The 25,046-nt window shown below is 35.9% G+C and overlaps 1 protein-coding gene across 2 annotated transcripts in view; it reads left to right on the top strand.

The window, feature by feature from the left end:
* The window catches only part of LOC126758555 (D-2-hydroxyglutarate dehydrogenase, mitochondrial-like), a 27,998-nt gene extending 4,524 nt beyond the window's left edge, over positions 1-23,474 (top strand). The window contains exons 1-8 of one of the 2 annotated variants that reach the window (XM_050472871.1): positions 10,303-10,424; positions 14,861-14,950; positions 17,227-17,368; positions 20,944-21,335; positions 21,418-21,586; positions 21,645-21,774; positions 21,851-22,173; positions 23,139-23,474. In XM_050472871.1, the coding sequence (XP_050328828.1) occupies positions 14,864-14,950; positions 17,227-17,368; positions 20,944-21,335; positions 21,418-21,586; positions 21,645-21,774; positions 21,851-22,173; positions 23,139-23,389 (1,494 nt within the window). In that variant the 5' untranslated portion in view covers positions 10,303-10,424; positions 14,861-14,863 and the 3' untranslated portion in view covers positions 23,390-23,474. Of the gene's footprint in view, positions 1-10,302; positions 10,425-14,860; positions 14,951-17,226; positions 17,369-20,943; positions 21,336-21,417; positions 21,587-21,644; positions 21,775-21,850; positions 22,174-23,138 lie in introns of those variants that run through there. The other variant, XM_050472872.1, reaches the window with a different exon arrangement.
* Positions 23,475-25,046: the final 1,572 nt, after the last annotated feature.

Genomic DNA, 25,046 nt, shown 5'->3' on the forward strand with positions numbered 1-25,046 from the left:
TCGGAATCTATGTTATATGAAAATCGCGTTCACTGAGGGGAACTGACATTGGCATTTCTACAAATAAATAATATTTTCCTATTGGAACGAACTTTTGATGATCGGCACCAGAGAGATGTACTTTGTCACCTTCTAGGTTACATAATTTGACTCCGTTAAACCCTTACTTAAGATCCATCTTGCTAAACTAGCTATAAATGATTCGTTTGACAATAAAATATTGCGTGTTATTGGCGATGTAAGATGAACAACAAAAATACCTGAGAATTTGGGAGGAGAAGAGGGACCTCGTAAGATCTAGTCGGGGTGTCCATACGGCTGAAATTAAGTATTTTCAAATACTAAATGTTATAAAATATGCGAACCTAATGCGTTATACTTGACTTAGAAAGTAGATAGAAAATGATAGATTATGTTCTGTTCACTCCTGGGCATCAGCTGTACACTCCTATAAAAGATTGTATCTTCTCTATTTAGCTCAGCAGTTCTAATTATTTTCTTCAGGAGTAGATTAAAGAAGTCGACGGATTGGGAGTCGCCTTGTTTGAAACCTCGTTTGATAACGAACGGCTCGTAGAAGTCCTTCCTGATCCTGATGGAGCTTTTGGTATTGCTCAACGTTAGTTTACACAGCCTTATTAGTTTTGCTGTGATACCAAATTCAGACATAGCATAACGGCATAAGGCAGTTCCTTTTCGAGCTGTCAAAAGCAGCTTTAAAATCGACAAATATGTAAGTCGTGTGGTCGATCCTCTTTTCACGAGTCTTTTTCAAGATTTGGCGCATGGTTAATATATGGTCAGTTGTTGATGTTCCAGGTTTAGAATCCCATCAGTTTGTTGACGGTGGACTTTAATCTTAGCTTATTCCACAGTAGCTGGTGCAGAATGTGGGCTCTCACTTTTTTTTTGGATTGGGCACACTTAAATTCCAATCGTCGGGCATGCTTTCGTCCGATCACATTTTACAAAGAAGCTGATGCATGCTCCTTATCAGTTCTTCGCCGCGTATTTGAATATCTCGGCCGACAATCCATCGGCCACCGCCGCTTTGTTGCTATTCAGACGGGTAATTGCTATTGGGACTTCTTCATGGTCGGGCAATGTAATGTTCGCTCTATCGTCATCGATTTTTCATTCGAATTGGGTGCACCATCTCCTGAAGTTAAGCTTTCACTGCCATTCAGTGGACTGCAGCAGTGTTCCCTCCACAAGTTTAGTATGCTCTGAGCATCAGTTACCAAATCACCTCTGGGGGCTCTACAAGAGTGAGAATTTTAAGTCGGATTAAATTTAAGCGAATCTTAGCTACTCTAATCAATCGATCAAAGGATCCCTGTAAAAACTATAATTAAGGCCCACAAAATACACAGTGACATTTTTCATCTGATCTGAGGAAAACTCACTTCTTTTTACCTTGATCCAATGTATAGGGCATACACATTGGTAGAACTCACGGTCTGTAATGGACTAACACTAAGTTCCCCTAAAGCAGTCTGTACTCACTTTACCATGAAACACTAAAATATTGTTGTTTGCTTGCATTTTGCAACACATATGTATTAGCAGAGAGATTTTCATTTACATAGGTAATCATGTCATACAATTTTCCCTGCGCCGACAGCCAGAAGTCTTCACTCAAGCCACGTTGTTGAGCTCTATTTTAAGTTTTTTAAACGTTGTTGATTTTTTATTTTCTCGAAGAAACTACGTTTTCGGGACGGCAATATGCTTTAAGTAACATACCGATTTAATAAAATATATTTAAGAAAAGAATATTACAATATACGGGTTTGAAACCAAGTACGTATATTCTTCTTTGGATCGACACGTAGGTTACCTCAAAAAATATCCGATAATTATCGTTTTATTTGAGTCCAATTCACTGACTCTCGTATTCAGATTTCATATACGATTATGAAAAATTACAATAACTCGGTCGTATACATAAAACCATCACTATTCTTTCTAATTTTGTATTGTATAAGAAAACTACTTAGAATAAAGTACAAGAATATTATCCCTATAAGAAGTCATAATACGATTAAGTTAAGAGCTATGCTCACCATTTTACTTCTATTCCAACTCTGCGGTAAATAATCACAATTTTTAAAGTTTTGCCGCCTCATCCATGGATGTGTATGGTATAAAGTACTGCCCTTATCCAATATTAAATATTAACAGTTCATTCATAGCTTATGGACAGAAAAGAGCATTTCAACCCTTATTGCTTCAAATATAAATGAAAGTAAATAAACATGAACGTACAATATGCCCTTCACGAAAAATTAGTATTTGCTATTAGAATCGTAAAGTCTTCAATTTTACCACTAACTTAATGATAGTAATAAATCAACACGTTAACAACCCCTTGAAAGAAATAATGTAATTTCTCCGAATAAAGTAGCGTAAGCATAAGAAATTTGGTTCACATTACAGGTCAATTGAAAAGTACTAGGCGTGTCACATAGATGGCGGTACTGTAATTAGGGAAATCAACCGTTGAAATGTGGTTGCTAAGTTTGAACGAGGCGAAATGAGCAACGAAGAGGATAAAGACAGTGGACGCTCAAAAAAGGTTGTAACCGATGAAAACATCCAAAAAGTCCCCAAAATAATATTGGTTGATCATAAGGTGAAGTTGTTCGAGATAGCAGGCATTCTAAAGATATCAACTGAGCGTGTACACCATATCATTCGCGACTATTTGGATATGAGAGAGCTCTGTGTAAAGTGGGTGCCGTGTGAGCTTACTTTTGACCATAGACAATGACGAGTTGATGATTCAGAGCAGTTTTAGGAGATATTCAAGCATAATAAACCCGATTTTTTGCGTCGATATGTGACTGTGGGTGAAACATAGCGCCATCATTTCGCTCCGAAGACCCATCGACAGTAGTTTGAGGAGACTGCACACGTTGAGCCGGCTCCAAAAAGCAGAAAAACACAACAGAAGATTGGCAAGTTTATGTGGCGTCAGAATTTTGAGATGCCCGTGAAATCAAATTTATTGATCTCTTTAAAAAGGAAGGATCATCAGTAGCGACTATTACATAGCGTTATTGGGCCGGAACACGACCGCATTTGAAGAAATAGAAAGTGCTGATTCATCAAGTCAATGTATCTTGTCACAATTCAGTGAAAACGATAGCATAAATCCAGCAATGAAGAGGTGATCGCCGAAACTGAGGCCTATTTTGAGACAAATCGTGCTACTACAAAAATGGTATCGAAAAGTTGGATGGTCATTCTATAATCAGTGTATCTCGCTTGAAAGGAACTATGTTGAATAAAAAAAATAAATTTTGCTAAAAAAAATGTGTTTTACTTTGGTAGGGCGGAAATTTTCAATTGACATTCGACCGGAAAGTCGTAGCTAGTCAAGGAGTGTTTGATTTCTTTATCAATAGCATCAAGCTACTTTGTTATCCCACTGCCCATTTGCGCTTTAGCATTGGATCTATGGAACTCTCGCGAGTTTGGCAAGTATTGGTCAACAAACAGTACTTGTGGAGATGCGGGATTTTTCTGATCCAAAGTCAATCGCTATAATGTCCTCTGAACTGCTTGCTTTTAACAAGGTTCCCTCCAATAGCAAAGAGTCCTTGAGCTCGCTGACAATGCGTTCAAGACTAGTAAAAGAGTGCTTGACCTTTTTATAAGTAGTATCAAGTTACTTTATTATCCGACTTTCTTGGTTACCTGGTCGCAGTGGTATCGCCAGAAACTGCACAGACGACGAGCTTTCTAATTTTTTCGGAGATTACATTGTTGCCTTAGAAAATAATCTATACGAAATTTCGTGAATATATCTTGTCAAATGCAAAAGTTTTCCATACAAGAACTTTTTCCGATCGTTCAATTTGTATGGCAGCTATATTCTATAGTTAACCGATCTGAACAATTTCTTCGGAGATTACATTGTAGCCTTAGAAAATAACCCATGCCAAATTGCTCGAAGATATCTCGTCAAATGATAAGATTTCCACACAAGCTCTCTATTCCAATCGTTTAGTTTATATGAGAGCTACAGTATTGGACAAAACTAAAGCACTCCCTACTATGGTTCAGCTCGAACTTAGCTATTTTCAGAGAATAAAAATAAATAAATGTAATATTTTGACACTTTTCAATGGGTTGCTTATTAATTTTTATTTTCATTTTCAGTTTTCAAAATTAAATAAGTTAAAACTGCGAAAACATTTATGGTTTAAAAATTAACTGGACAAAACTAAAGCACCCTTTTGACATCGAGGGATTACGCCTACAAATCTAAAACATCAACTCTCTAACTTCACAACCACGATTTTCAATGCCTAGAGTTATGCTTAGGATCATTGTTCTGCTGGAACCACCGTTATAGTGGCATATTCTTTTCAGCATACGGTAGCACCCCGTTTTTTAAAATGTCGGTGTAAACAAACCGGTCCCTTATTCCATTTATTATATGAATAGGTCCAGTCCCGTGCCCAGAGAAAGAGCTCCAGACCATAACATTACCACCGCCATATTTAATGGTCGCAATATAATACTTAGGTTTGAGTCCTTGTCCTTTCGGCCTTCTCAGACATCTTATGCCATTCGATTTTTTAATATTATATTTCGATTCGTCTGAGAATAAAATGGTATTCAATATCTGAATGCTTCAATCGAGATGAGCTGTCTCAAATATGAGTTTGGCTTCTAAATTTTTTGCTGAAGTAAAGGACTTTCTAGCGGGACGCCAACAGAACAACCCGCCTCAACAGCTCGTCTTCTAATTGTTCGTGCATTAATTAGTAAACAAAAGTGTTTCTGTATTTAATTGGAAAAGACTGTGGGATAAATTTGGGTAACCTTTTGATCAATGAATCGTCTCTTTATGTAGTTTTTTGCTGTCTTCCTCAGCTGTGCCGAGAAAGTACATTACCAGTTTGCGGAAATTTATTTATTAATCGGGAGCACCACTAATCTATTCACTGAATATTTATACCCTCAACGGGGTATATTAAGTTTGTCACGAAGTTTGTAACACCAAGAAGGAAGCGTCGGAGACCCTATAAAGTATACATATACATACATACATATATAAATGATCAGTATGTTGAGCTGAGTCGATTTAGCCCTGTCCGTCTGTCCGTCCGTCTATATATATACGAACTAGTCCCTCAGTTTTTAAGATATCGTCTTGAAATTTTGCAAACATCATTTTCTCTTCAAGAAGCTGCTCATTTGTCGGAACTGCCGATATCGGACCACTATAACATATAGCTGCCATACAAACTGAACGATCGGAAAAGTGCTGGTATGGAAAACTTTTGCATTTGACATGGTATCTTCACGAAATTTGGCATGGATTACTAAATTACTTAAGGTAATAATATAATCTCCGAAAAATTGTTCAGATTGGATTACTTTTTTTTTTTTACTGTGAAGGGTATATTAGTCGAATAACGTTTTTTCTTGTTTTAACTAATTTTATGTTGAGATAAACTGTTTTTAAAGTAGCGCTGAATAAGTATTTTGCCAATTTTACTACTTTAAATTTCCAAAAAAACAAATATTAAAGGGGTGATTTAGTTTTGTCCAATACTGAATATTCTGTACTGATCCGATATCGGAGGTTCTGACAAATAGCAGCGTCTTGGTGAGATATGGATGTAGTCAGAATTTCTGGTCGATATCTCAAAAACAGACGGACGTATAGACGGACATGACTACATCGACTTAGCTCGTCGATATAATACATATATATATTGTGACAAAAAAGTACCCGCAAATTGTAGAGCGTTGCGATTTTTGAAATGGATGAAATATCAAACAAAGAATTTGTCTCAAATTTTGAATTTCTAACCAAAAGGTTTACGGTGATTCAAAAACTCAAGCCTACGAGTGGTACAAAGCCTTAAAAGACGGTCGAGAAATCGTTGAAGACATGTCGAGCTTTTCAATTGATGACAATATTAAAAAAGTGAAGGATATGGTGCTTGAAAATGGTCAGGCAAGTGTTAGGGAGATGCTCGATTCGTCCAGATAAAGCAAAATTTTTTTCAAAAAGAATACCCTAAACAGGTCTCTTTGGACATGCTTGATCGTGTGAATTCCGATCCCACATTCATTGAGAGCATTATAACTGCCGACGAGAAATGGGTTTATGACTTTGACCTGCAAACAAGTCAAAAATCATCGGAATGTAACCCTTTATCAGTCAAAATTTACGGAAGGAGCTGAAAGTCATCTCAAAATGTGCTTATGAAAAGTGTTTCGAGGACTGAAAAAATATCCGCAAAACACGTCTTAAAATCTTCGCCGATTGTATCCGACAGAGGAATGTATGGTACACTGAGACTCTTTAGTATTCTTCGCAAGTTCTCAAGCAAAAAATTCCGCGTAATGTTTGTCGGCCGCAGATTCTTGGTTTTTCTTCGACAACTTTCAGTTCTGCCGCCATTTTTTCGTGCCTGAATAAATGGATCGAGAAACAGCGTATCTATCATATTTGATGCCTTTGCAAGATCGATCGATTCCTTCTGAAGAATCACGCTGTCTTTGCTTTTTCCCGCTGTTTCCTTATTTTTCCAGTTACTAATCTTTCAAGGTTGGGAAACTTGGAGGATAAACCACGGAAAATGATCAATCGATCATATCACGAAAAGACGGATGAACGGACAGACAGTCGGATTTCAAGCCGTCTTCCCATCCCAATCATTTAAGTCTATATCGCATACTTTTACGAGATAAAAACAACCGTTAGGTGAACGAAACTATTACATATGTACATATACTCTGTAGCAACATGTTGCAAGTCTATAAAAATTATTTTGGGAAAATCGCGTCGTTTTCAAAAATATTTTATAAAAGAGAGCTCACGAGGATGGCTTATAACAATATAACGAATCCTAAATTTTATTTAAAATTTTGTGAGCATATTTTTCATTTTACTATCAATCAATTTATAAAATAAAAATAAAGCTTCAAAAGCCATTTTAAGCATGAAAATTCGAGAAAAAAATTATGATATAGAAAGATTTTATGTTAGAAAATTCATTATAAAGAGTTCAAAATATACGGAACATTTAAATAAATTGCAGTCTTTTGGAAATTAAAGAAAACTCCGTTACACAGAAGTTCGTAATAGAGAAGTCCGACTGTATTTTAAGCAATATTTCCTTTCAAATTCGGCCAGAGAAATCTCATATTAATCCAAATGTCATATGCGGACAACAATTATACGCCATTTTTGTTTCTACAAAATTACTAAATACAATTATGAGATAATAAATTCTTGGTATTACTTATTAAAAAATTCTACCTTCAAAATTTTTCATACGACTAATGAAAAAAAACTTACGCATATAATATCTCTCAACATATAGAGAAATTATAAATGTAATATTTACACATTTTAAATGATTTTTTAATATTTATTACGTTAATTTACATAATTCAACAGAAAAGGACAACCATTTTTTTATTTACTTTGCCATTACTCACAAGCCGTACGCTGCCGTCATTTTATTCAAATCATGCCGCCACCACCGCCAGCACCACCATTTTCTTGGTTTTCCCTTTTTCTTTCGTGTAATGACTCACGACTGCTTTCGTCGGCACGATTGCATGCAAGTATTTAAACCCGTTATTGAATGGCGAATGGCTATGTTGCCGAGGAGACAGCACATTGCATAAGGTACCTACACATATACATACATTTATATACATTCGAGTATAGCCCAGATAGCAGTGTACATTCTGCTTTCATTAGCGAACCGCCCTCAAACAAAAAAAAAAAACAACACGAGAGGCTTCATATGCTTTGTTGGCATTGAAAGACTGAGAGAGATGCTAATACTTAGCGCAGGTGTGGCTTGTTGTTATAAAGAGAAATAGTTACTTACTACTTTTATGCTCTCTATCTGATTTCTTCATTCGCTCTCTTTACAAAAATGAGGCGAAAGTATACGCTCTTATTTTATTCACCAAAAGCAAGGCAGATAATAGGCAACGTGGTAGAAAACACCATACACCTTCTAACAAGTGGTGAGTTTTCGGAGATTTGTTGCGAATGTGGAGAAAAAGACGACAGTGTGAAAAAGGTAAATCATTCATAAACCTATTGAAAACATATGGAACGCTGATTATTAGTATATAACGATCAAATTAAAGAATATTGAGAATAAAGAAGAAAACTAATTAAGTTCAGATGAAGTAATGATTAGCAAAATTAATCTAATCTTTATTTTAATATACAGTTAGTTAAGCGTGAACCTGTTTTCAGTAGTAACAGTAACTTGCAAAATTACACATATCAAAAATAAAATAATTGGCTTAGGAGGGCCAGTCAAGAATTTATTATTAATTATTATTTTTGGTTTAAAATACACTTTAATGTTTGAAAAAATATTATTCAAACGGTACAATATTGGTAAATGTTGGTTTTGTCAAAAGCGTTCAGATCAGTTATGTACATCATCAGCATTTCCTGTATCTCTCATTGGAGCAATGGGTTAGAAGATCAGTTAGATAAAGCATGTAGAACTTTAAACTGCTGCAGTGACTCCGGTGTTCTCCGTGGATGATGATCGATCCTAAAAAACCTTCTCTACACGATCAAAAGTTGCCAAAAAAAATATTTCATCTAAAATTTTGGTCATATTTGCGATGCTAAAACTCTATTTCTATCCCTAAACTACTTTTTCTCAAAGTTAATTTTTTCAAATCGGCAATTTTTTTTATGATGTGCTGATAAATTTTTCAAAGAAAAAGTAGAAAGTCAAAGAAAATTTTAACCATTTAAAATCCTTTTTTATAAGTTTGCCGTTTTGCCAAAAATTGATGTAAAACTAAAAATAAATAAATAACACAATTAACCCTAAGGGCCCTACTGAACGATGTTGCTGCGAAGATTAGCCCAGTTTAAGCTGATGGCTTAACCCCGCTCCTGCTATATATATTAATTGTAATTGTAATTAAATTACCTTTTCAATTTCAAAAAAAAAAAAAAAAAAAGAAGAAGATTAGCCCAGGAATAGCAACTTCGCAATTTTATATCGATCTGGGCAATATATAAATTTTTATACCCTCAAATACAAGCTTAAAGGTTGAAATACAATTTTTTTACTTTTTCCCTACACCCAGAATAAACTGTTAAAATTAGGCCTTTATCGAAGGCTCTAGACTGGCATAACTCCTGACCTCTAACTAATCAAGCCGCTATTTTTTCCAATATAGTAGCCGTATTCGTACACGAAGACCGTGGAGAGTTGATTTGGCGACGTTCACCACAACTCGGACTAGCGTATGGAACTATGCGCATTTTACGTCGAAATCTTAAATTGAAAGGCTTCAAAATACAGCTTTTGCAAGAACTGAAGGCGCTCGACCTAACCAAGTGACATCGATTCGCTCTATGGGCTCTTGAAAAGTTACAAGAATATCCGACGGTTTCGAAAAAAATTTTGTTCAGCAATGAGGCTCATTTCTGGCTCAATGGGCCGCATTCGGGACGAAGAGCAACCTGAAAAGATTCAATAGCTGCCATTTCATTCAGAAAAAAAAACGTATTGCTGTGGTTTGTGGGCCGGTGGAATCACCGGTCTACACTTCTTCAAAAATGATGCCAGTGAGAACATAACCCTCAATGGCGACCGTTATCACGCCATGATAACCGACTATTTGATGCCTGAAATTCAGCATCTCGTGATCTCGGCGACATTTTTTTTCAAGAAGATGGTGCCACTTCATTCACACCGCATCAATCAATGGATTTATTGAGACAACACTTCAATGAGCAGATAATTTCCATTTTTTGGTCGGTCGATTGGCCACCAAGATCGTTTGATATCACACCGTTAGACTTTTTTCTGTGGGAATATGCGAAGTACAAAGTCTATGCGGCACTCTCGTTTCGATTCAGGTCTTGGAGCAAAACATCACGCTTGTCATTCGTCAGTTACCAGTCGTAGTGTTCGAACAAGTCATCAAAAATTAGACTCAACGGATGGACCATCTGAGACACAGCTGCGGTCAACATTTCAAAGAGATAATCTTCAAAAGAATGAACATTCCCCATTAAATTTGAAGTTTTTTGTTTTTTCTTGAAAAAAGTAGAAAACCTCGAAATAGATCACTCTTTATACCAGAAATTATAAATATACCATGAACATAAATGAAATATTTTCACTTAAAAAAACACATGAAAAACTTCTAGAGTCACTGTAAGTGCTTTGGAAATAATTCTATGTGTTATCTGCGAATACGATTTGTGCATTGTTGCCGTCACGAGCATATAATAAAAATTGTCCGATTCACTTGTTGGCATTTCATTTTTGTTTTGATCGTTGACGGTGAGGTTGATCGTTAAAAAGGCAACGTTCACAAGTGTTTCGGGCGCGACGCCGAATGTGCATAAAGCTAGCCGACAACTCAGAGAAGCAAGAATAGAAAGTGTAAATAAATATTTATGTAAAGTAGTAAATTAATTCTCAGCTAACGGAAAACTATATGTATCTGTATAAACTATTTTAAGAAGTGCAAATGTCCAATCAAACCATAAAATATGCGAAAAGAGAAAACATGTTTGAACACGTTTGTCATTGTTTACAATCAATGTATCAAGTAGTGATGTGAGCTAATTTGCAAACGACGAACTTCGTAAAAAAATATATAGCACTTACGAACATCTTACCTAAATTTAATGCTACTAAAATTGTTCCCAAATATTCAACTGTTTTTTTTTTTTTTTAATAATTAAAGATAACATATAATTGTAATTTAGTATTGAAAACATGTCGTATTTTAAAAACATAAACAAATACTGTTTTGTTGCTCAGCGGCGAGCAACGCACATTAGCATATTATATAATAACAAGCGTCTAGCGTTTATGGTATGCATATACGCTTGTCATAAAATTCACCTTGCACTAGCATGTTAAGCACCTGATAATGTATAAATTAAGCGTTTATTGCTTTCATAATGCACCCGAATTAATTAAACCAAATAATCTGCTTAAACATATACCGACCTCACATCAGTGTTTCTAAGCGAAATTAACTCTTTTGTAGTTGTGCATATCAAATTAGTTATCTTTTATCAATGCAAATGCTTCCTGAGATGATAAGTGAGCATATATAATAATGTAAATACATTATGACAAAAAAGTTACCGGAAATTGTAATTAAATTCCTCGGATAAATGATATTTCCAAAAAAAATGTATTTTGCTAAGTTTGGTAGGAGTGTCCTCAATTACTATGCCAAATATGAGCGCGATCGTGTGTCAACCAGTTTGTTTACATCAGCTGCTTAAGTCGGTACACCTCAGTAGTGCGTTGCGATTTTTACAATGGATAAAAATATCGAACAAAGAATTTGTCTCAAATTTCTTATTTCTAACCGAAGTTCGTGTGCGAGATCGTTGAGAATGTTGGAAAATGCTTACGGTGAATCAGTTATCAAAAACTCAAGCCTACGAGTGATACAAAGCCTTCAAAGGCGGTCGAGAGATCATTGAAGACATGCCCCGTTCTGGACTACCTTCGAACAATTTAACTGATGAAATTAAAAAAAAAAGTGAAGGATATGGTGCTTGAAAATTGTCAGGAAAGTGTTAGAGAGATGGCAAGAGAGCTTGACATTTCTCGCGAGTTCTTTCGAATGATTTTGGTGGATATTTTGGATATGAAACGCATTCTTGCTCGACTCGTTACGATAAAGCTGAGTTTTTTTTTTTCATAAAGAATACCGTAAACAGGTCTCTTTGGACAGAGTTGATTATGCAAATTCCGATCACACATTCATGGAGAGCATTATAACTGCCGATTAGACATGACTTTATGAGTTTGACCAGCAAACAAGTGAACAGTCATCGGATTGAACGAAAATGGCCGGAATTGTGAAAGAGCAATTCATGGATTTTACACAATGATAATGCATCATCGCATCGAGTCATGATTGTGACCGAATTTAATGCCAAAAACGCAATGAATTCCTTCGATCAACCACCGTATTCACCAGATTTGGTTCCGTGTGAATTTTTCTTGTTCCCCAAACTGAAATTGCGTTTTATTTACAATTTCTGGGTACTTTTTTGTCACCATGTATGTATATCTACTTGTGCAGAAACAATTGAAAATGAAAAAAAAAGTATTTACGGGTGAACTGAGGTCGGTAGAAGGAAGAGGAGGGACGTGGTTGAATTTTTATTTTGTGAAAGCCGATCTTCTTATGTTCCAAACAAACTTGATTTTTTTTTTTTATTTAAAATATTTTTTTCTCCTTATATTGTCATAATATCGAAAAAAAATCAAAAGGGGTGAGGTGGACAGGGAGACGCAGGGATAAACATCTATACGGATGGGTCCAAACTAGATAATCTAGTGAGTGACCAAAATCGCATTCGGTGCCTTTGAAGTGGAGATTACAGCAATCAAAGAAAGTCTTGTTGTTCTGGCACGATAGCCATATGGCTTTGAAATAACTGAAGTCTCCAAGGATTTCATCAAAGATAGTGAAAAAATGCCTGTCAATGCTAGAATGCTATTAGTGGATCCTAATTCGCATTAAACCAGTAATGCGTACCAGGATATAGTGACATCACAGGGAGCTGTGAAGCAGATGAATTAGACACAAAAGGCACTACTCTAAGATTAGACTCTGAAAAAGAGGCATTTTATGTGTCTCTTGCCACTTGTAAATATACAATGACTATTGTTGAGGCCGCCAGGAGATAGAAGAAGAGGAGACTGTAAAATATCTTCTATGCGAATGCAAAGGCCTATACAGAAAAATAAAACTATTGGTCGAGGTTTTCTGACCGATATATCAGAGGTTGCACAAACAAAACTTTTAGCACTGATGAAATTCATCAGAAGAACGGGGTGATTTAGTAAGGAGACAATAGAGTGAGGGAACATTAGTCCCGGTGGTATAACAATGGGACTCTTATAGGATTAGTTACGTTGTCAGACTCCACCCACCTAATTCTGTATACACAACTCTTTCACTTCTAACCAAGCACCGAAGTGGCTGATACACCAAGCGGTTGTCATCTCAGCAGAGCAAGTTCACATTACCCTTTGCATCTTACGAACAAATACTTCGCTGTTGAGACTTTCAGGGACTTCGAGAGCACCGGTCAGGTTATTATATCACCCGGAGTTAACATAGTGAACAAACCCTGATCAGAATCCCGCTCATTGTGGGTCTGCCGCTCGCTCATTTTTACTTCTAAGAGGCAGCGTCGATTCGCCACTATCACAGGAACATCACCTAGCTTGCTGGTTTTTATACCGATTCCGCCGCTCCTGCTGCTCATCGTCGGTGGTTGCTTATTCGTCTAAGCTTATTTCGCAACTTCGGTACCTCTGCCTCTTAAATTGAATAAGGGGTTTGGCATAACATTTCAAATATCTTTCTTCTTGCTACTATTCAAGCTTTCAGTGATAGAAAACAACAGTTATTAAAGGATTAATTGAAGTTTTCACATTTAAGGGATCGTTTCAGTGTGCAATTTTCGAAAAATGGATTTTTTTGTTGCATTATCGTATAGTATACAATATAATAAACATTCTCTCAAATTTTGAAATTGCAATTCGAGTTATTGTGGTCGATTTTTTGTTCAAACTGCCGTTATACTATGATACTATTATACACCCAATAAATAAACATAAAAAAATCATTTTGTATTCGTCATGAATGTATTTATTTATAAAAAAACGGATCGATTAGTTCATTTCAACAATAAAAAAATTGCGAAAATCAGTGATTTTTCGGAGAGTCACACAGAGACGATCCTTTAAGCGACTACACACTCCAAAGCAGACTTTTCAGCTAGGGTATTCCAAAGGGAAGTCCAAAATAGCCACTTAACTGCGGATTTAACTGAATAAATCTCACATAAAGGTTAAAAAAAAATATTATTTATTAATATTTTTTTATTATTATTAATTAATATTTTTTTTTCTTAAAATTATTTTCATTTTAAAAATATTTTCATCCAACAAATTTGCTCAGCCATAAAAATTATTTAAATCTAATTTATCTATACGGCTCATTGAAACTTATTTCGTTATATTTGTTTATTAATAGTAAGTCATTATTCAAAGAAATATAAGACTATTTCTTCTTTAGCTTGTGCGCACAAGTTGAAACGAAAAACTCTCACAGCGCTAAAACTGTTTGCCGACGGCAAACACGAACGCCGCACCGTTGCTTGTGGCTATGCTAACGGCCCGCTACCAACATGGCGTACACACGACAGTTTTTGGTTCGTGCTGACTTGAGACTTCGATGACGTCTTCTCCATTTTTGTATCTTTTATTTATGCATGTTTGCATGCACATATGTATGTATGTATGTATATATATATGTATGTATGTACATATATGCAATGATGTGCGGCAATGAGATAGGGCAGCGAGGGATGCTTTCTCTGTATTGCATACTGATGTTGATGATTTTATGGTGGACATATTTAAATATGTATTTACATATTGTATATCAACATAGGCATGCACATAGCTATTCATAGTAATATATAACTCTCTTTATGGTATATTCTTACTGCGTTCAGTCACTGAAAGTTATTTTTGAACTTGGAAATAAAGATTTATTACATAGAGTATATCACTGTGGGCAAAAAATAGTAAGACTTTTTAATTTAAATTTCGTGCGACACCAATTCGTCGAAATATTTTTTTTTTCGAGTTTGGTGTGACTGTCAGTGACATCTGAGCCAAATGTCACATTAAAATAATCATTAGTGTTTGGTATACGCTTGTCTTTCCGAAGCACATAAATTTATGAGTGAAATTATTCAATAATGCAGTTCTATTAAATTTGGTATGCGGAATCAATTTAATATTTTCTTTTATAAACATTTCAGAAAATGTCACTTAGAAGAATAGTAAAATTGCAAGCGCTGATAACAAAGCCGCTGCGTCGAGCGTATTCAGCAGCTCCAGAATTAACACAGGTAATTAAAGATTTGTTAACAAATAACTGTATAAAATAAATATCAAAAAAATTATGCTTACGTCAGAAATATGAGAACATGCTTGACTAACCCAAGTTTTACTGAATTAGGCCGGTCTAAGATTTTCAAAAAACAATATAAAATTTGTAGAATGGAAAAGTGGTAATGAGCATTTGGGTTAGCCAGATGCAGATCGAAAAACTTTGAATGCGTTTTTTCGAAACGGTATTTTTCAAATTCTACTATCTACTACTACTACTATCAAGCGTACATACATGTACATACATATATTTTTACGATTTATTGTTATTATTGCAACATTTTTTATAAACAATTTACTGTTTTTTCGGCAGAAAAAGATTCTTTCAAAGCTTGTTTCATATCAAAATGTTAATATTAATATTTTTTAAACCTCCAAACCATGTCTAATAAGCATGAGAGAGACAAATTCGATAAAATTTCCCTACTTTTAGAATAAAATATCAAAGTTCAGTCTTTATTCAGGGCTATAGTCTAGACTGGCTTAACTCCTTAAGGGTAGTTTCCAGCTCTGAAGAAATGTAAAAACTTCATATAAAAAACGCTTAAGAAATAGGCAAGAAAATTTACCGCAGGAATGCTGCTTTTCAATGTATGGTGTATAGCCTGCCCATATATCGTATTACAGACACCTTGAATAGATATCAATGTAAAGATATCTCGGGTATTGCGATGCTGTCAAATACTTAGGAAATTATGGCACTAATATGGATGGACATTTCAGCAGGATAACGATTCTAAACATAATACGAAGTTGGTAAGGGATTGGTTCCAGGACAACGGTGTGAATTCTCTTTATTAGCCAAGTCGGTCCCCCGCCGTGAATCCAATTGAAAACCTTTAGGGGGAGCTGAAACAATAGATTGGGAAGCAATCATTCCAAAATCAGGTCCAGTTCCAGTTAATTGAAAATAATGGCGGATATAATAGATACTGATGAATGAAGGCACAGAAAGCTGAACATATTTTTTCAGTCAGTGATACCGGATGTCTTTTAATTATCTCCTAGAAATTTAAGTTCCATTTTCAATTTTTATACTCTTGCAACATGTCACTAAAGCTAAAACAACCAAAATTGGTTTGCACAAATACTAAAAGAACCACTACCGACAGCGTGATAATGAAACAGAAAGATAACCACGCTCACTCCCGAAATAACGGTACTGTTAAAAACTACTAAAGGCGCAATAAATCAATAACTAACGCAAGAGACATTAAATGACGATGGCCAAGGCATCGCTAACTTTTTGGTGAAATCACATATTTTGGGACCCGATCGACCGATTTCGACTAAATTTAGTACATGTGATTCTTCTCATATTTTTTAGGTGACGGTGCAAAAATGGGCGAACTCGGACTACGATCACGTCTACTACCCATATAGCACAATTTGAAATTCCATCTGATTCTTTCACTTTCCGGTACACAAAATCAAGTGATATAACGGGAAAAAAACTTTGCACTAATAATTCCTTTATAGCATTGCCCAAATCCAACCAAAACTATTAAGCCTCTAGGTGCCGAATATGTGTACCCCAGCATCTATAGTTGACTTTTGACCGAAAATAACGGTTTTTACATAAAACAGTGTATCTTTGACCTTATAGTACACAAAATTGGACGAAGACTTGACCTACTCCCCATATAACTAATACCAGGATTTTCGAACATCCGGCTGACTTTACTCCATTTGATTGGTGATTGTATGTGAGGCAACTTAATGAAACCCGTGGAACATTTTAGTTTAGGCATGATAATAGTTAATAGAGATAATTGCGTAGATATTACCCCAACTCCCATATTCTACGTACATGTGATGATTTTGGTTTTTCCCACAAATATTCTGCCGAATATGTCGGTCAGTGTATGAGTTATATATAGTATATGTATGTATATATAAAATTGCTTGGATTTCGATGCTCTGGTTGATGTTTTACATCTTAAGGCATTTCCCTGGCTTTGATTTCTGCAAGTTGCAAGAGTATATTCGGTTGCACCCGAGCTTAGCCCTTCCATATTGGTTATTATTCATATCTTTATTTTATTTAAATGATAAAAACGAATTTATGAGTCATTGACAGCTATACGGATGTACATATGTATGATTTCCATTTCGCTTTTTTTGCTAAAACAATACTATGAATATGTAGTATTATAACATATGTATATGTATGTATTTGTATGACCTACATACATATTTGGCAGTTTTAAATATTAATGTAAAAGTATTTTGTTAGATTCGTCACAATGTAAAACGCAACGACTACGCCACCTTGGAAGACAAGGATATTGCTTTCTTGGAGTCCATTGTTGGTAAACGTTACGCGCTACAGGAAGATTTACAAGCTTACAATGTGGACTTTTGGCGCTCTGTACGAGGTACGTTCTGACGCACTTTACATCTAAATTTAGGTCTAGTAAATATTACAATATTTTTTAGAATAATTTTTTTTGTTAAAAAAACAAACTTTTTCGAGAGCATCTGTATATAGAAACCCGGTAATATTATATTTATTTCGAATAATCCGAAAATTTAACTAGATTAGCTGGAAATGGTATTAACTAATGTTAGAAGGGATGTTTAATTTATTAAAATCAGTGTTTAAATTTATTTTTGTAATTTTAAAAATTCTGGAAAAGATATTTTTGTAGCCAGGACAAGAGTCATCCTTTGAGATATTATTAAAAACTGTAAAAATCGACATCTGTGGAAGGTTCCAATATGGCATTTTTACGACTAAACAAGAAAAAACGTTAACTTCGGCTGCACCGAAGCTAATATACCCTTCACAGGTGCATTTCTTTTAGTAACTATGTGTTCAGTTTGTATGGAAGCTATACGTTATAGTAATCCGATCTGAACAATTTTTTCGGAGATTATATTATTACCTTAAGGGGTTAGGGGTAGTTAGAATTTTCAAAAAATTAATTTTTTTTTGCATTTTCGTTAAGTGTAATATCTTAAAAATATTCCCTGAAAATTTCACGTTAATCCGATAATTAGTTTTTGAGTTATTCGACAAATAACAAAGAGAGCTCGGGCACTTCAAAGCGCTAGTGTGAAACTTTAAACGCGTTTTTCTCAAAACTATGTTTTTTGAACCGGTGACAACTGTAACTCGAAAACCGTTCAGCAGATTTTAATGAAATTTGTGCAGCTTTTAGAATACATAATAAACAAAATACTGAAAACTCTCATTTTTTCGTGCCTCTGACTACCCCTAACCCCTTAAGCAGTAACCCATTAAATTTTGTGAAGATACCACATCAAATGCAAAAGTTTTCCATACAAGAACGTTTTTTCCGATCGTTCAGTTTGTATGGCAGCTATATGCTGTAGTTAACCGATCTGAACAATTTCTTCGGAGATCACATTGTTGCTATAGAAAATAATCCATACCAAATTTCGTGAAGATACATTGTCAAATGTGAAAGTTTTCCATACAAAAACTTGATTGCGATCGTTCAGTTTGTATGGCAGCTATATGTTATAGTGGTCCGATATCGACAGTTCCGACAAATGAGCAGCTTCTTGAAGAGAAAATTACGTTTGCAAAATTTCAAAACGATATCTTAAAAACTGAGGGACTAGTTCGTATACATACAGACATACAGACGGACATGGCTAAATCGACTCAGCTCAACATACTGATAATTTATATATATGTATGTACTTTATAGTGTCTCCGACGCATCCTTCTGGATGTTACAAACTTAATATAGCCTGTTCAGGGTATAAAAAGCAACCGTTAGTCAAAGCTCTAAGAGTTCTTTTGCAAATCGTTATTGCATTCGAGATTATTTAAACTAGTTCGGTTAGGTCGTGGGTTTGATCCAAAATTGATGGATTCCACTTGGACAGATATTCGTCCTTTATGTTAACCGAAAACTTCTAAAAGCAAATCACCATATCTGCATAGATCAACCAAGTGTTTTGAGCTTGCCATAAATTTTTTCAGGCGGTTAATATCAATTAGCCTTGAATCCAATGCAGAATCACTCTTGCCAACTGGTGCTATTTCGGACTGAGTAGGAAATTAAAGTCTTTTGTCGAGGAACACAGACCAAATTCTACAAGCCACTCATCATTCCCGTCCTATATGGTGTAGAGGCATGGACGATGGCGACATCTGATGGATCGCATATGCATTGTTCTGAAAAGTAGTTTAAACTAGATTTTATGGAGAGCAGATACACAGGTGCCATATCCAACTCTCTCTCTTAACTTCAATTCATCAGTAAAAAGGCTCGCCGCACCTCTTTTCCAATGGCTTCACGCCATCCACAAATCCATGGCAGGTGTGTGAGCCGAGAAGGATGCAGTAATCGAGATTGTTTGGAATGCAATCGAAGCAGTTCAGAATTTCAGTGATAATATACCTTGCTTTCCTAAGTCTAATAGCAGCCTTCGTTGTCAATCACCTACCCACTAAACATACCTGTTTACAGGTGTAACGTCTAGAATCGCATTGTGTGTCATTGTTTTGGTTGTCATTATTGCACCACAGATGCCGATGAGGACCACTCTTTAAACTCGCTCCAGCAGCTTAGCTAGTGTGGTTTTACCGAGTGTCTTCCCCCAGACCTCTTCTCAATTGCTCCTCTACAACAGTTGACTGATAAGGCCTCACTCTCTCCTCGATGTTTGGCTTCCGTGAGAGCTTCCTATCAAGTATAAGCCCCAAGTAACGGGGTTTTCAATAGAGACGCTACAAAAGTAGACCGATAGGAACAGGATGACGACATATTTTTTCCGCATTTTTTGACATTTCTTTTCAATAAGGTTTGCCATTTCATCGTAGAAAGATATCCGATCCAAAAACGAGTTGAAATTATTAAATTTACTACCGAAATTCGGAGTCTCATTTCTGATCGAATGGCTTCGTTAATAAGCAATCCGCACGAACTCAGTGAGTCAACATTGCATCCCGAAAAAATTACGTTTTTGTGCGGTTTATGGTGTGAATAAGAATCGCTGCCACTCAATGATAACCGAATATTTCTGGCCGGAATTAAATGATCTGGTTCCAACAGGACGTCGCCACAAGCCACACAGCGAATGTCACAACCGCTTTATTGAAAACCAACTGGTGAACGTGTTATCTTACGAAATGGCCCAGTCAATTGGCCGCCTCGGTCGTGCGATTTGACGCCGTTAGTCTATTTCCTGTGTGGCTACGTCAAGTTTATGGTCTATGCCAACAAGCCAGCGACGATTGATGAGCTTCGTACGAATATCGGACGTGAAATTGCAGCAGTATCGGCCGATTTATGCTTCAAAACCGTCGAAAAATGGGTTCAGCGTCTGGACATCTGCAAGCGTGCCCGTAGTGACCATGCAAAAGAAATCGAGTTCCATACATAATGCCATCGAATGTACTTTCACAGGAATAAAGAATTTCATTAATATTTTATTAAAAAAAAAAAATCTTTTAGCGCTCTTATTGAAAAACCCGTTACTTCGACCGTTCACCTGTTGAAGAATATAGCCTCTCAACAGGAGAAGAGTAACATCAGGTATCTCCTAGTGAATAAAATTAGCTCAAATTTATTTGGACTTATGACTAATCCGAGAGAAACGGACCACTTGGTTATCACATTTAAATACCCTTGGGTTAGATCGTAAACGCTTATGCTCAAGTTGTTTCAAAAGTTCGTTCACCACTAGGATCCAAAGCAAAAAGGAAAGGTTGCCAACTTGTAGGGCGCCCTTATTTATTTTCCTTTCTGTGCACTACCCCACTCCGCCACAACCTTTCTGTTGCAAACTATGAGAATACTTCTGAATGCTCAGTCAAATTGAACTACTTTTTATTTACTTATTAAATGTACATACATACATATATTTATACCTTATTGAGCACTTATAGCATTTTTCGGATCACGAGTGTATAGATATTTTGAAAAAATAATAATAATAATAAAAATTAACTGTACTACCCATGCAACCACAGGTAATAGCAAACTGGTGCTGAAACCCGGTACCACACAGGAGGTTTCTGCCATTTTAAAGTATTGCAACGAGCGTAAGCTGGCTATTTGCCCGCAAGGTGGCAACACCGGTGTGGTTGGCGGTGCGGTGCCCGTATTCGATGAAATCGTGCTATCGCTGACCCGATTGGACAAAATTCTGCACATTGATGAAATTACTGGCATAGCGGCATGTGAGACGGGTTGCATTTTGGAGAATTTGGATAACAAAGCGCGAGAGCTAGACTTAGTGGTGCCCTTAGACTTGGGTGCCAAGTCTAGCTGTCATGTTGGTGGCAATGTCTCCACCAATGCTGGTGGCTTGCGTGTAGTGCGCTACGGCAATCTGCATGGCAGCGTGTTGGGTTTGGAAGTGGTGAGTAATAAGTCGTTAATTTTTTATGAAATATGTACATATGTACATACACATACATATATACTTGTATGTATATGCTTAGGTACTGGCGAATGGTGAAATTTTAGATTTGATGTCTGACTTCAAAAAGGACAACACAGGCTATCATTTGAAGCATCTCTTCATTGGCGCAGAGGGCACCTTGGGTGTGGTGACTAAAGTGTCCATTTTGTGTGCGCCAGCGCCGCAGGCACAGCATCTGGCCTTTTTGGGTAATTACGATAACTGTTTCATTATTTTTATATTTTAAGTCTAAAAGCGATTTTTAAGGTTTGCCCAACTTTGATGCTGTGTTGAAAACATTCAAAAGCGCCAAACGATATTTGGGTGAAATTTTATCGGCTTGCGAAATGATTGATGCGCCAACTTTGGAGGCCAGTTTGGAACATTTCCAACTTAAGTATGCACACACCATTTTTATATTTAAATTTTTATAGTTTTTTAATTCAAAATTATGCAATACCATTTTATTTTAGCTCACCAATTAATGGTTTTCCATTTTATATGCTCCTCGAGACATCTGGCAGCAATGGCACACATGATTTGGAGAAAATTAATAAGTTCGTGGAAATCGGCATGGAAAGGGGCGAAATTATTGATGGTACCATAGCGGCTGAAGCGCGTAAGATGCAGGAAATTTGGAAGCTGCGCGAGCTGGCACCGATGGCTTTAACCAAAGATGGCTATTGCTTTTACTATGATCTTTCGTTGCCGTTACGCGATTTCTATAGTATAGTGGAGGTTATGCAAAAACGTATAGGACCGCTGGCAACTAGAGTCACAGGTTTTGGACATTTGGGTAAGTACAAAAACTTGCATACCTTTAAACAGCGTGCAATAAGTTTATAAGGGGTGATCCGGGAGAGGGGACGGGTAACGGGAAGGACTTACACCTGTAAGAACTGCAAGAACTGAGTTCGCTATAACTTCCCAAGCGACATTGCTTCGCGCTATGACCTTTTAAAAAGTTCCAGGAAGATTCGACGTTTTCGGGCCAAATTTTGTGCAGCAATGAGGCCCATTTCTGGCTCAATGGGTATGTATAGAAGGAAAATTGCCGCATTCGGGACGGAGAGCAACGTGAAGAGATTGAAGATCTGCCATTTCATCCTAAAAAAACAACGGTTTGGTGTGGTTTGTGGGCGGGGGCCGATTGTTGGTCAATATTTCCTCAAAATTATGCCGGTGAAAACGTTACCGTCAATCGCGGCATGATAACCGGCTATTAGATTTATGCGTGTAATCTCGACGAAATTTAGTTTCAACAAAACGGCGCCACTTCCCCACATCGCAACAATCAATTGGATTGGATGGAGAGAACACTTTGGTGAGCAGATGATTTCATGTTTTGGACAGATCGATTGGCCACCAAGATCGTGTGATGTCAAACCGTTATACTTTTTCCTGTGGGGATATGTAAAGTCTAAGGTCTATGGGAAAATATCGCTTCGATTCAGGCCTTGCAGCAAAACGTCACTGTTGTCATTAGCCAGTTACCAGTTGAAATGCTCGAATGAGTCATCGATAATTGGACTCAACGGATGGAATATCGGAGCCGCAGCCGCAGACCAGCATTTGAAAGAGATTATCGTCAAAAAATAAAAGCCTAAAAATATTATTCGATTGATAAAAAGTTTCTTTAAAGAAGTAGGGAACTTCGAAATGTGTCAGCTTCGGTTAAATTAGATAAAATTTAATTTTATATGCATTTTTTTTGCTTCAATAATATTTTTTATAATTTACTATTTATTTTTTTCCTTTTAGGTGATTCGAATTTACATTTGAACGTTTCATGTCCGGCATATACCGACGAACTGCACCACAAAATTGAGCCTTTTCTTTACGAGTATACCCACAAACTGAAAGGCAGCGTAAGTGCTGAGCACGGCATCGGTTTTATCAAAAAGAATTACCTAAAATATAGCAAGTCACCGGAAGCGATTGCAATGATGCGTGATATGAAGAAATTGTTGGATCCCAAGGGTATATTAAACCCATATAAGGTGTTAAATTAACACTCATATTACATAACTATACTAAGTATGTGTGTTGCATAAAAAAAGAAATAAACATAACCTCAAAATATGCATTTATAATAAACTGCCTTTTATTATTACTTTTTAATAAACATACATACATGTACATATGTATGTACAACATTCATTTCCATGAAAAAGCAGCTCAATGCGATTCGCTTAAATAGTTTTCCTCGGCTGCAGCAAATGAAACCCTAACTCTTTCGCCGGTCACATGAGCTACCAATGACTACAACTGCAAGCAGCAACACAACGTAATTGAGCACCAAACATGCCGTCGCTTTTTTATGTCATTGAGGAAAGTTATACACATCGGTACGTAAATTATGCCGGTCCGTTGGGTGTGGCTTTCTAAACTGGTGAAGAGAAATTAGTTTGGAAACAATTCTCTTCAAAACAATTAAACAGCACCACGATTGCTATATGTAGAATCTCACAGAAGTTGATATATTCAACTCACTCTGGTGAGTATGTGCTACGCTGCAACTATGGTGATATTTATTGTTTATTTGGCGAAAATGGTGTAAAACGAAAGAGCAATAATACCTACACGCGCCGCTACTCAAAATCTTTTACGGCTTTGTTGGAGGAACAATGATTTATGACGATAATAAACCAACAACAAAATTAATAGCAAAATAGCTGAATACAATAGTAGGAGGGTATTGCCACTAGACGCAAAATTAAGAAAAATAATGAAAATTGAGAAAACAAAAACAAAGATGTTGGTTGAGAATATTGAATGAAGTAAATAAAATATAATAAAAAATCACGCAAAGTGAATCGGCAAGCAATTTTATAATAAACAAACAAACATTTGTATTCAAATATGTGAAACAATTTTTTCTTTTTGTCAGTCGGAGTCAAACTTGGTCAGTTGGTTCACAAATACATACATATGCAAGACTAATGAACCTCAACTTTTTTTTATAATTTTTTTTAAAGATTATAAAAAAATTAAATAAAGTAATGCATTTTGAGCAGATTGAATTGGTATATGTATAATGAAATCAGCAAAAAATAATTTCCATCTTCCGATTATTTTTTTATTTTCAAACAAATTTTAATTCATTAAAATATTTGTTATTATTTTTCTCTCACTATTTTTTACAAGCCTCAAGATAAGATTGTTTAGTACCATTTAAGCAATACAAATAACTTAATCATACGAGATGGCAACTCTGATTTAGCCAGTTTCTGCTTTATCTTAAATATTTATTTGTCCACTAAGAAACGCTGACTGACGAACAAACGCATAAATGTTCTTATTTGATAAGCTGCTGAATAGTAAAATACAGTACAGTAAAGACTATATTAGTTGGATTTTAATATTTATTAACAAAAAATATAGGTTGTCACATAAATTAATAATTTAACAGAATTAGAAATTAAATTATAAAAAAACAGCACAAAGGAATAACTATTGAAAGCCTGGATATTTTAATAACTGTAGCTATTATATACAACAATATGTTTATATTGCTAATTATAATAATAAAGGTAGCTAATTGAAATGTTTTCTGGCTTCACTGTAATTTTGTATGTATAGTTATTGCTTGGCTACACTTATACACATGTATGTATGTATCTATGGAGCTTAATTAATATAGTGCTGACACTTCTGGAATAATCGATT

This window comes from Bactrocera neohumeralis, chromosome 5, assembly GCF_024586455.1.
Source record: "Bactrocera neohumeralis isolate Rockhampton chromosome 5, APGP_CSIRO_Bneo_wtdbg2-racon-allhic-juicebox.fasta_v2, whole genome shotgun sequence".
Lineage (NCBI taxonomy): Eukaryota > Metazoa > Arthropoda > Insecta > Diptera > Tephritidae > Bactrocera > Bactrocera neohumeralis.